At 44.1% G+C, this 13,257-nt stretch overlaps 1 protein-coding gene across 12 annotated transcripts in view; it reads left to right on the plus strand.

Annotated features, from left to right (window-relative positions):
* The window catches only part of HOPX (HOP homeobox), a 34,537-nt gene extending 21,563 nt beyond the window's left edge, over positions 1-12,974 (plus strand). For 4 of the 12 annotated variants that reach the window (XM_017849258.1, XM_017849264.1, XM_017849259.1 and 1 more), the window contains 2 exons: positions 4,948-5,106; positions 12,168-12,974. In XM_017849258.1, the coding sequence (XP_017704747.1) occupies positions 4,948-5,106; positions 12,168-12,245 (237 nt within the window). In that variant the 3' untranslated portion in view covers positions 12,246-12,974. Of the gene's footprint in view, positions 1-4,396; positions 4,658-4,947; positions 5,107-12,167 lie in introns of those variants that run through there. The other 8 variants (XM_017849263.1, XM_017849262.1, XM_017849260.1 and 5 more) reach the window with 6 other exon arrangements.
* Positions 12,975-13,257: the final 283 nt, after the last annotated feature.

Raw genomic sequence — 13,257 nt, forward strand, 5'->3', positions numbered from 1 at the left:
AAAGCAAAGGAATGATTAATACAAAATTCAGAATTGTGTTTTTTTTCTGGGGGCAGGTCAGCAAGGGAATGGGACTCAGGGCGAAAAACAGATAGCTTCCATAGTCTTGGTAATGCTTTAATTCTTAAATTGAGTGGGGTTCACTAGTGTTTATTTTATGCTTCATAAGTTACATGTACATTACATATATCCATTTGACACCTAATAATATTTGCATGAAAAATGAAAATATTTACTTCCCTAATCTTCTAAATAGTCTTGGAAAACAACTCTCATACTTTTCCAAAAATTTTATTTGGTAACAATAATCAAATAAAATTTTGAGCAAGGTGGACAACTGGTCTGATTGAGGACATTGTTATATAGGGGAAAAATTTTTTTTTTTCAAATCCCAAAGTCATAAATGCTTATTATAGAAAATATGAAAAGCAGAAAATATAAAGAAGAAAATGTTTTAGATTGTGCAAATCCATAGTTGCACAATCTAGATACAACCACTGTTAACATTTTGTGGGATTTCTTTCAGGTTTTTTAAAATATGTAAAGTTGAAATCAACATAACATTTTAAAATGCATTTTCCTATTTAGATTTGGGATCTTGTTCCCATAAAGGTAGGAATGATGCTATGTATTTGGGATGTATTCAGAGTAATCTTCGGTTCCAAGTTGTATTGAATATGTTTTGTACATAAATAATAACTTAAATTTTAGCATTTTCCTCACAGGGAAATTTAAGGAATTAGAGAACAGTCATACTTAAGATTGCCAAATCTTTTCCATTGTGATTTCTGGCATCTAAGTCATTTATTAAAATGTGTGTGATGAACTGGAAGGAGTTTTCCTTTCGATGATTTGCTATCTTAAACTCTGATCTCAACACAAGAACGCATTTTCTGAAAGGTTTTAAAAGGGTTTTATTTCATTCCTGAACTTTTGAAAGCATAGGAGAATATCTGTTTTCTTTTGCTAATTTATAATTTTAAAGGCATTTCCCCCATTTCTGACCACATATACAAAAGATTAATAGCATTAGGTTTAAATTAATCATTCTAATATCTACTTCTAAAAGCTTATTCCTTTAAAATGACTTCAACCTACCATCTACTTAAATGTTAAGATGATATACAGCATTAGAGCAGATATAAGGCATAAGAATATTTAGAATTGATTTTAATGGTTAAATTGCAAATCTTTTCAAGAGCTGAAATACTTTTTGTGTCTCTCCCGTGCTGGGTTTCTAAAATGCAGTTCTGGTTTAAGAGGTCTATGGTGGGCTTAGACATTTCCATAGGTAATTCTGAAGCCCATCCAGGCTTGAGAAGCACTGCTATTAGCTTAAGGATACCAACCGCCAAGTCTATACTTAAAAGAACAATTCTCTCTCTTTGTCTTTCTCTCTCTCTCTTTCTCTCTCTCTCTCCAGCTTTTGTGCTAGCCTGGAGAGGCAGATGAATACTTGACTTCTGTTTTTCAATTTCTGGGGGGGCCTTGACAGTTTGGGCGATGCCCTCTCCTACCCTCTTCAGAGTAACTGAATAAGTGACGAAGGGGAAGACCCCATCCCCTTTCAAAGACCCACCACTTCTTTTGCGGAAGTGGCCACACATCATTTTTCTCACTTAGGAAAATACAAAACGTTTCAAGAGCCCATTGCTTCCAGGAAGTTCACAGTGAACATAAAAGAAATATAGACTAAAGAAAAATCCACTGGCTTGTTTCCCTTTTGGCCAACTCACCACAGGACTCTGGGTTAATCTGGAGAATCTGCCATTGATAACCTTTTTCTCTTGGTTTCATATTAGTGCTATTACAAAGAGGTCAGAATGGCTGGGAGAGGGAGGATAAGATGGCAAATGTGAGCCCAAAGCAATTTTTTGGTTACTACAAAGGTAACCAAAGATTCCCAGTTGATAGCGCTTTTTGTGAGCTAGTGTATATAGGTAGATACTTTTAAAATTAATGATTACAGGATCAGGGGACAAAAATAGAGCCATTGGGTTGACACAACTGTCTACGCCAGGCATTGGAATTAATTTAGATAAAAGCCAGTAGCTTGCATTTAACATCTTGAAAATGCTTATGCAATGTCTTCCCCCAACCACAAAGGAAAAATATAACCACAGGACAAATTACTCTTTGAATGTTTGATGAGATATGAGTAGCCACAACAATAACACTTGTGCTAAGATTAACGTTTGAGTAGCTTTAAAGTATTTTTAGTTCTTTTAATCTGAAATTGTTTAGACTATTTTCAGAGAAACTTCTCAACTGTTTTCTTACTGGAAATAGTTGAAAAGCTTTATAAGGCCAAGGTTACCCAGCCAGTTTGACTTATATCTTCTTTGAGAGAGACAGAGTGAGAGAAGAAAGGAAGTAACAGCAAACATTTGTTAAGCAAAGGGCTGAGAGCTTTGCAGAGAAATAACAGATACATTTGACTATGGAGATTGTCCACCTTCATTTCTAGAAATCAGGCTTGCTTGGTGTACCTTGGAGAAGAAGTAGGTGCTTTCAAATGGTCCTCCCACAAGTCTTAGCAGCTAACCAAGGCCAATGGTTCTCAGTCAACTAACCCAAGGAATTCTTTAAAGTTAACCAGGACCTCTCCACAAAATCTCATACAAAGTCCTGTAACAATAAGCCACAGAAATCTAATAAAATAAAATGCACTAAATTAAATGTAAAACCAATAGCAGCCCTTGAGTTTTATAACAGGAATTAAATAACCAAAAAAGAGGGGAAAGTATATGCAGAACACTCAGTTTAGAAATTAATATTTCTGAAGGACTGAGGATTCTACAAAGACAAAGCCAAAATTTTCATGGAAGAGCCAGCACAACTATGTTACATAAAATCAGCTGGACCCTTTCTAAGGCAAGAAGTAAAATCAGAGGCAGCGGTCTCCCAGCCCTTGTTTTCTTTCAAACAAAGCAAGCAGTGATAGGTTGTTCCCGTGGGCAACTTTGGCTAGAATTGGTGTCCTACTAGGAGAGTCCATGCCCATTCAAAATGGCAATGAGCTCCTGCCTGCATTATGACTACTGCCCTCCTGATTTTTCCTACCAGACTAATGACAGACTGCCCCACTGAGAAGGGTCTAGCGGAGCACAGGTCACCAGCTGGGTAACATTCAGAAAGTTAGTCTTCCTATGCTCATTTTCCTGGGCTGTTACAGAAGAAGACTGGAAGAGGTAATTTCCAAGGTTCTTCCCAGCTCTGAAGTTGTGTGTCAAAGGTAGGGGCAACGGATGCACACAGAAGAGGAAGTGTTTCTGACCTGGTATGACCCTCTCCTGCCCAGCATCATGACAGGAATCAGTGCTATGATTTTTAGGTGGGAAAGCACAGAATCCCCTAAAAACATGGGATTTCATGGTGGCTTGGCAAGTGACTTAAGCCAGACTCTCACAGCAGAATTACTTCCCGTTGTGCCTGAAAGCCCCTTCAAAGTGACCCAAAGGAGAGGTAAAGACATTTATTTAGGAAGTAGAAGATGCAAGTCACAGTGGAGAAGGTTATAACAGCATTGGGTACATTCTGCCAGCACATCAGTGAAGTGTGGCTCATCCCAGGCACAAACCACATCACAACCTACTCAGGATTGTGCTGGATGATTTTGCAATTGTTTGTTAAAACAACAAACCAACGTGATTCCCACACTTGCCCTTGTCTTTTACTGTTAGCGACAGTCTAGTCCTGACAGGTGTGCCAAACCCACAGCCAAGGATATCTTGAAGACTCCAACTTTCTATACCTTCATGCATCTTAAATTAGGAGGAGGAGGTGGATGGGGTTACATATGCCAATTTTTAAATTTTTTGTTTTTGGTTCCAATTCAGAGACTTTGTAGGTATGGAGACAACCCAGCAGGAAGTCATGTTGCTTCAAACTTGCTAGAGTAATGGTTGGCTTTAAAGTAAGGAGATGCAGGAGATCGTGAAGCTTGTGATGGGCCCATTTTCCTGACCTTATAGTACATTTTAGTACAATCATAGGGAAGTCTGAAATTTTAAACGACAGCTGACTGGAACCTCCTCAGTTGGATTTTGGCTGCATCTTGCAAGTCCTCCCCTCGGGGAGCACACAGTGAGGCAAGTTCTTTGCCGTACATTGTGGAATAGCGGCCTGGTGACTGCAGGCCGGGGACTCACTAAAGCATACTTAGAAAGAGCGGGGACAGGGAGTTGAAGGAGGAGGTTGCAGAGCGGCAGAGTGGCACGTGCAAGCCCACAGGTGGAAATTTCTCCCGTGGCTCAATCCCCCGCCTTAACTCACTTCTCTGCGGACCTATCTCCATCTCTGTAAGATGGAAAGACATTAAAAGCACCGCCTCCACCTCCCCAACTTTGAGAAGTAATTTGTCTTGTGGGTAACTTTTTTGGAGGAAGGGTGGGGTGTGCAGCCCTGCCTGGAGAGGGCCCCAAAGCGCCAACCCACTGCAGAGACAGAAGGCCGCGTACCGAGGAGGCCGGCTAGCAGCGGACTCGGGCGAACCCACCCTAGCGATCTGTCAAGTCTGTCCCCAGGGGAGGTCCCCCTTTCGGGAGGAAGCTTTTAAGGGGATTTATCAAAATCACCCCCGCGCTTCCTTCACTCCTTCCTTAGAGCCGGAGGGCGGTGAGGACCCGGGGAGTCATCTATCTTGCCCCCGTCGCAGGCAGGGATCCAGGGGGCGTTGCTGCAAGGGGTCCCCCGGGGCGCGGGAGGCGCCAGATGCCAGGCTCTGCAGTCAGCCCGCAACAGCGCTCCGTCCGGGGAGGGAGGCCCGGGTCGGGGGCAGCCGTAAGCCCCCGCTCAGTCTGCTGCCGCCGGGGACTTGCGCGGCCGTGGCACCGCGGAAGGGGGCGGCCAGGGGCTGGGGCTGCCCGGCGGCGCAGCGACCGCCTTCCTTTGCTGCGTCCCGCCGGCCCCCAGCCTCGCTCACCGCTGCCGCTTCTCCCTGCCCAGCAGCGCGCAGGGACCATGTCGGCGGAGACCGCGACCGGCCCCACGGAGGACCAGGTAGAGATCCTGGAGTACAACTTCAACAAGGTCGACAAGCACCCGGATTCCACCACGCTGTGCCTCATCGCGGCCGAGGCCGGCCTTTCCGAGGAGGAGACCCAGGTGCGTCCCCACACGCGCCCAGAGCGCCCCGACCCCTGCCCGAGCTGAGCCGTCTCGCGGCTGGGCGGTCCTGGTCGTCTGTGCCTCCCGCCGGGCTGCCCTCCCCCCGATCTCCCATCGCTTCTGCCCGCATCCGGGGGCCCAGACCCTGCATGGCTCCCACTGCCGCCTCCCCGCTTCCCCGTTCCCATGGGCGCCCAGTCTCCCCGCCACCCCCATCCAGCTGTGGTTCCCCGGGAGCTGCATAGAAACCCCGTGGCCACCAGTCCTTGCCTTTCCACTCTCCCCGGCAGCCCGGGATACACGCTTTCTCCCTCTGCGAGTTGGGAGCAGCGTCTCTCGCCTGTCCCTGTTTCGCCTTCCCGGCTCTGTCCCCTCTGGTCTGTCTGTGAAACCTTCGGGAAGATCTATTCTAGGCGGGAATGTCAGAGCTGGAAGGCTCCCCAGAGACCAGCTAGCCATAAATTCTGTCCTCTGGTTTGGCGAACCAGGAGGCTGAGCCCAGGAGGGAGGGTGCTGTCAGGATGGCAGGAGCCGTGAAGCTTGCTCTCTCCACCACATCACGCTGCAGCGTCCCCCGAGCTGCAGAACTCACACTGCACGAAGCCAGGGAGATGTGGTTCCGATTTTTAAAAAAATTCCCCAGCTCTAAGGTTTAGAGGCTTTTCAGGGCGTTTTATAAGACGGTAGATAGCTGACATTTCAGCTGACAGGAGCGGCAGCCAATGTCCCCCTAAGTGCATTCATTGACTTATCTATTTTTTAAATGCTCCTATATTATCCCGAAAAATGCCAGGTAAAGAATGCAACACTACCTGTGGTTGTTCACCACAGGTGCAATGTTGGAGCCTTTAGCTGACTTTTAAAACCCGTCTAAACTCCGACTTCTCTTTTCCCTTTGGTCATGGAAAGACAATCCTTTAAGCATGATAGACTACTTGGAACTGATCTAGCATCTCTCCTGTGGGTCCCCAAAGCACTTCACACTTCTAACCTCAACTCTAAAGCAGAGACGTTCTTATTTTTCCTATTTTATATACCAGAGCATCAGGCACTTGTCCTGTCACCATGAGCCATGCTTAGTTGAGGTTTAGAAGCTTGTAATGGATCCAGTAGATCCTAGGACCAAGACCCTGGACCTCAAGTCCAAAATTATTTTTACTAATTAAGCCAGAGGCACTCTTTGGAGAGCTTGTCCATAGACGATCCTGTCATTTACAGGTCAAATAGAAAGGCAAACATATTTATTTTTAGCAAAAGAAACGGCTGTCTGACCAACCAAAACCAGAACTTAATGGAAGGTGATTTACTGTAACCCAAGTCTAACAGCTCATGTTTCTTGGTATCTCCTGAGAAGGCAGCCTGCTGAAATTTTATCATTTGAAATCCCACGCTATGCTTAGAAAAGAAGAGTGATCATGGAGACAACTTATCTTTTAAAAACAAGGCTGTGAAGTATTGTGGGCACAGCACTAACAAGAGGTCCAACTCCTTCTCGGCCTCTGATTGTGCCTGGCGAATTGCCATCAGTCACCTTACCTATAAAGCAACATAATTACATTGGCCTTTGTAATGGCTAATACTTGCCAGGCATTTTTCCAGGCACTGTCCAAGTAGTAAATCATTTATTTGTCACAACAATACTGTGAGGGTAGATACTATTAGCCCACTTGTCCAGATAAGGCAACTGAGGCACAGAAAGATTAAATATACTTGCCCAAGACAGCAGCTAGAAGGCAGCAGGACCAGGATTTGAACCCTGGAAGCCCAAATTCTTAACCACCATGCTATGCTGTCTCCACAGAGGAGGCATGGAAATCACCAGATGAGCAGGAAGAAAGAACTGACAACTCACTTGGTGTTATCTTTCCCCTGCATTAGGCAACAGTCCTCCCAGGCTATAGTCAACCTTTCCTCAAGATTCACATGATATCAGAAAATTGAAATAAAATCTGGTTAGGGGTAGGAAGAAGAAAAGGGCACCTGCTTTTTTTCTGTGACTGAGGTCAGCCAATTCAGACCTCTGCATAGCAGGTTCTTCTGCACCTCTCAGGCTGTCCTCCCATTTCCCCCTTCTGCCATTCTCAAATAAACAAGTGGTAGACCAGCCCCAAAATGAGTGGATGTGGGGTGAGTCAGCCTCTTAGCAGGGCCCCTGGCTTCCTCTTCCTGCCACAGGACCAACACCTTCTTCCTCCCTACGGTGACCACAGCTTGGCTTGCCCCTCTGTCTTCCTGCCTTGACCTGCAGGGAAGCATCTGGAACCCCAGAGCTTAGAGACAGGCAGCACTTAGCAAGCTCAGAGAAAGAGATTTCCTAGGAACTACAGGCTGCCTGCTTGCCTTTACTGGATTGGGTCTCATCTTTCAATTTCCCATTCTTTCCCCTCTCACCCCACTACCCCCATGGATACTGGTGAATGAGAATGATTTCTTCTTTCATCTTCTCAAACAACATTTATATTTTTAAAGAGTATCTTCTATGAAAAAGAAAGTGTCTGGCTGGGCACAGTAGCTCACACCTATAATCCCAGCACTTTGAGAGGCTGAGGCAGGAAGATTGCTTGAGGCTAGGAGTTTCAGACTAGCCTGGGCAACATGACAAGATTCTGCCCATCTCCACCAAAAAAAAAAAAATAGAAAATAAAAAAATCAGCCAGGTGTGCTGGTGTGTGCCTGTAGTCTCAGTTACTCTGGAGGCTAAGGAAAGAGAATCCCTTGAGCCCAGGAGTTCAAGGCTGCAGTGAACTATGATCATGCCACTGTACTACCTAGCCTGGGTGACAGAAGGAGAACCTGTCTCAAAATAAATAAGTAAATAAAATAAAATATTAAATATTTTAAAATATTACAAAAGAAAGTGTCTTCTGGAAACGTATGCCCAATGACGAACTTTCAGTCATATAAAATTATTTTTTGTTATAGCAGTCCTCGTAAGGACCCTTTAAATAATTTCTCCATGGAGGCTAGGGCCTGCTGGGCCATACATATATAGTAGTGTCTGATATTGAACTTCCCCTGTTCGTTTCCTTCCTTTCCTTCCTTCCTTCCTTCCTTCCTTCCTTCCTTCCTTCCTTCCTTCTTTCTTTCTTTCTTTCTTTCTCTTTCTTTCTTTCTTCTATTTTTGGAGACAGTGTCTCACTTTGTCATTCAGGCTGGAGTACAGTGGCACGCCCATGGCTCACCTCAGTCTTGGCTTCCCAGCCTCAGGCATTCCTTCTACCTCAGCCTCCAAAGTAGCTGGGACTATGGGCATGTACTACCACCACATGTGGCTAATTTTTAAGCTAATTTTTAAATTTTTTGTAGAGATGGGAGTCTCACTATGTTGCCTGAGCTGGTTTCAAACTCTTGGGCTCAAGCAATCCTCTTGCCTTGGTCTCCCAAAGTGCTGGGATTACAAGCGTGAGCCATCGCACCCAGTCTCCCCTGTCTCTGTTCTTACTAGTGTTGCTGATTTCCATGGGAAAGGGTCACCAAAGCCAAACTAACATTTGTTTCATATGCCTGAGTCTTCAACCCACCCCAACACCACCCACCTCCAGAAATGGAATCATATTCTTAACTTTCCTAGAACAAGCAATACTTCAGTACAAGAAAAATAAGCCGGAGCTGCCCAGTGCTCTTGCAAGATTGTTACCAGAACTGATTCACAGGGCTGATACGTGGGGAGGGACAAGAGGGACTAAGAAGTTGAAACATTCTCTGTCTTGGGAGATTTGCTGACCTCTTTATAACTGTCCCACTTTAGGACAAAATTCTCTGTGGGTGTGGAGGTGGCACCCATAAGAACTCAAAGTAAAGTGAAGGGTGCTGTAATTGAAATAACTTTCTAAGTTGCATTTACTGGGATGTTAGAATGGGTTTTTCTCGTAACGGTAATCTAAATATCTCCTAGATTTACATTACATGAAAACTTACAGAATCCCAGCCTTATGTCTTTTATTCTGAAGTCAGTGTTAGAAGAGGCTGGGAAAGCTCCTTCTTTAGCCCCCTGGGAGGTTGGGATGATCTGGTGCTTTCTATTCTCTCTCTCTCTCTCTCTCTCTCTCTCTCTCTCTAATTCAAGCACAATGTAACTGGAATTGGTTCTTAGGGAGGTCTCCAAGTATTTTTATCTCCTCTAGATGTCCTGAGCTTGTTCCCGGAACCCAGTGGTTTTAGTCACTGGATGTTTTATCAGTGGAATAAAGACCTCTAAAGGTCTCTTTCTGAAAAGAATGAAATGTTAGTTGCTAGAGAAAAGGACAGGAACAGTGTTTCTCTGCCCCAGCCCCTTCCCATCACAGTGTCTAATTATCATCTGTTTACTCAGAGTAAATAAATCTCCATCAATGGGCAAGGGTAATGAGGGCATTCATTTATAAGCAAGCAAGGGATGAATGTCTTTCCCAGTGGATGACTGAAACAAAGAAGAGAAGGATAAAGCCAGGTGGAAAATTAGCACTGATGTGAGTGAGATTGATAAGACACAACTCTACAGGGAAAAAAGCAAGCAAGGTATTTAATGATTTCTGTTGGATTGCAACTGGTTTTGCCAAATTATTTTATATATACTTGATTTAAAATATGCGTCTTCAAAAAATTGTTGAGCTTTTCTTGAACCTCCTCCCATCCCCCAATGTTAGGGCTCAATTTGTTAAGCATTTGGGTACCAACTCACAAAACCACAAATGTCCCTGCTGAAGTTATTTTCAGTAACGGTCCATCAATATTCTGCTTCATTACATAGTGTAAAGATGTGGGTGGCTCTTTTAAATGAGACCAGCTCAACCATTTTGTCTTAAATGAAATCTGATAGAAAGTGAGATTTTCTTCCTCCAGATTTTAATTAGTCAGTCTTTACAATGCTGCCATTTATTCAGCTCTAGTAACTGGAAATCCTATTTAATCAGACCTTGTATCCTTGAAACCCCCCACAGTGCTACCTCATTAATGAAACCGGAACCTTGCTGCTCTCATACCAGAATCCAGAGTTAACTAAACACATGCACACAGGTTATAGAAGAAAATGGGCCCACTCTTAGCAGTATAATTTCAATTGAAGCTGCCAAAGTTGCATGAGTTCTCTCTTCTCATGAAGGGTAGTGATCCCTAGGAGCAAAATATGGCACCCAGAAAGTAGCCCCCAAAGAGAAGTTTTTCCCCATGATAGTCTGCTGTCCTTGTCTTTAGATTACTTTTCTCTACTGCCACCCCAGTGTAAAGGTATGTAAGATCTTGACAACTGTGTAAGGTATTTCAGTGTGTAAACTCTGCTGTACAGGTGGGTGAGGTGTAGGTGTGTTCCCATGCTGTTCAGCCAGCTTAGCATTGATGTGGAGCCCAAAACAGTCCTGCAGAGCCTTACCCCCTTCAAGCTCAACAGCCTCTCCTCTAGGCCTTGCTCCTTCTCCCCCTGTGGTTCTCACATTTTCTTCTGATCTTGGGCTTATACTGAATTCCCTTTCAGCTTCCTAGAGCCTATCCTGTTCATTCTGAGTATCTGGATAGGCATCAGCCCATGCTATGTGGGGAGCCCTCTAGAGCTTTCCCACCATCCCGATGTCTCCATCAGCACATCCCAGATCTGGCATCTCACAGCTGTGCTCTTTCTGCTTTCTTCCTGTTTCTCGTCCCCTTACCCCTAGAACAGGTGAATTATAGAAATACCAGAAGGGACAGTAGAAACACCCTAAGCTTACCTTTTAATTTACAGATGACTGGTGCTCTATTTAGGGCATAGCCAATTAGTTACTCTAGAGCTTCCTGTTGGCAGAGCCCAGGACTGCAGAGCCCTGGGGGGTCACCTACCACACAGCCTGCCTACACACCAGTGACACACAAATATCATCCTTCTCAATATACTCCATGGTTGGGAAGCACAGGAGAACACAGCTTGGGGGAGGTGCTGACTTCCCATAGAGCTCTCTCCTCATCCTTTCCAATGTAGGTCAATGCTTGCTCATCTGTTTCCTCACTAGTCTCTCTTCAAAGTTGTCTGGCTTTCTTTTTTTTATTCCCAGTTTCCTCTTGACCAACCTGGTCCAGACCCTGGCCCTATCCCCAGCATGGTTCTCCTGTTCTCCTCTTTGGGGAACTCTGTACCACCCCAGTTAGCAAGATAAAGGCAGCCACTGACTTCTCAAGAGTATACCACACTGCCTTACAACATAAAGGCATGTTCTAAGCCTCATATGATGCCGTGTCTAGAAACATCCTATCTGGGGCCTTCTGTACATCCGTGGTCACTTCTGTAAGGTGTGAATATTTGGGTCATGCGGAGCTGAGAGATTCTGAGCAAAGTGGTAGACCCACTTTAGCTTCTCTCACTGCTTGGTGGCCCTGGAGCAGGATAGATTGGGCTGGCCTACTCCATGCATCTGCAAGGAGTGCTCTGAGGCTGTGCAGTGCTCAGTTAACTATTAATCTTATTCAACAAATTCTTACCAACTGCTACCAATGAGGAAGGCCTTTGGTGAGCTGAGCATACATTGATGAAATACAGCAGCCATAGAGATCTATCTGGGACATTAAGGATATGCTTTAACTGCTTTTATTCATTCAGCAAATATTGATTAATTTCTAACTCTTAAACCTTTGTACTAGGGGCTAAGGATGCAGTGGTGATAGGATGAATATAGTCTCTGCTTTCATGGAGCTTACATTCTAGAAGGGAATGTAGATTAAAAATAAGTGAATACACAAGTAAATCACGACAGATGCTAAAAGTTCTGTGAAAGTAACAAAATACTAAATTGGGAAGTGAGGAGATGAGTGGGAAACCCACTTTAGACAGAGTGATCAAGGAAGACTTCATTGAGAAGGTCCTGTTTAAGCTGAGATGTGAGGATGACAGGGAGATCATCAGATAAAGAATAAAGAGAGAACATTCTAAACATAATATAACATGTGCAGAGGTCCTGAGGCAGGAAAGGTGTCATGGTGAGAGCCATCCCTATGGACACGTCCCTTGATTCTCTCCTTTCCACTTGTGCCACAGAGGCTACCTTTTAGAAAGGGAACAGGCATTTCAGTTTTTCTGTGTGTGACAAATATTTTTGCTCTTTTCTCTCTTCCAGAAATGGTTTAAGCAGCGCCTGGCAAAGTGGCGGCGCTCAGAAGGCCTGCCCTCAGAGTGCAGATCCGTCACAGACTAAGGAGATGGCAGGCACTGACAGCTTCACTCCATGAAGACCATCTGCTGTTTCTCTCCTCCGCTTAATCAAGCTGTTGTGGTTTTTCAGCATAGTGTTGTATGTTCCATTGCTAGCTGTCCTGCTATTTAACACAGTGTTGTATTTTTTTCTAAATGTACATAGTTAGAAAAGAAAATAACAATAGGAAGCTACGTGTATCTTCTGTGTAAAGCAGTGGCTTCACTGGAAAAATGGTATGACATGCATTTCCCTTTGAGTCATGATGACAGATGGTGTGAAAACCATCTAAGTTTGCTTTTGACCATCATCTCCCAGTAACAATTTGCTTTCATAATCCATTTAGCAATCCAGGCCTCTGTTGAAAAGATAATATGAGGGAGAAGGGAACACATTTCCTTCTGCACTTACTTCCCTAAGTCACTTTCCTTATGTTTCATCTAATACAATGATGGCTGAGTTAAAATACAGAAGGGGTGTTTGAGTATTCAGATTTCATAAAACACTTCCTTGGAATATAGCTGCATTAACTTGGAAAGAAGCCTGTTAGGCTAGAAGACAGAAACTCCAACTGGCAAAAAAGCAAGGAACTAAGAAAAAAACCCACCAGAGGTCTTGAATTTACGGTATTTAAAAGCATTGGTTAAGTTTATTTTGCTAAATAAAGTGAACTGCAATTTTGTCTCTAAAATGATATTCTAAATAAAATCTTAACTTTTTGTTGAAGATGCACTGAGTGAGTTCTCTGCAGGTTTTCAACCAAATAAGAAACATATCAAAGAGAAACAAAGTGGCTCCTATATGGTATGGGCTGACTGACCAGAAGAGCTGCCATTTTCTAAATTCTTGCTACTCAAAGTGTGGTCCAAGACCAGCCTCATCAGCATTAGCTTTAAGCTGGTGAAAAATGCAGAATCTCAAACCCCATTCCAGACCCAGTGAATCAGAACCTGCATTTGTAGCAAGGCTCTCAAGTGGTTTATATGCACATGGAAGTTGGAGCAGCACTGTTCTA

The sequence above is a fragment of the Rhinopithecus bieti genome, unplaced genomic scaffold (assembly GCF_001698545.2).
Source record: "Rhinopithecus bieti isolate Rb0 unplaced genomic scaffold, ASM169854v2 scaffold_31527, whole genome shotgun sequence".
NCBI classification, from domain to species: domain Eukaryota; kingdom Metazoa; phylum Chordata; class Mammalia; order Primates; family Cercopithecidae; genus Rhinopithecus; species Rhinopithecus bieti.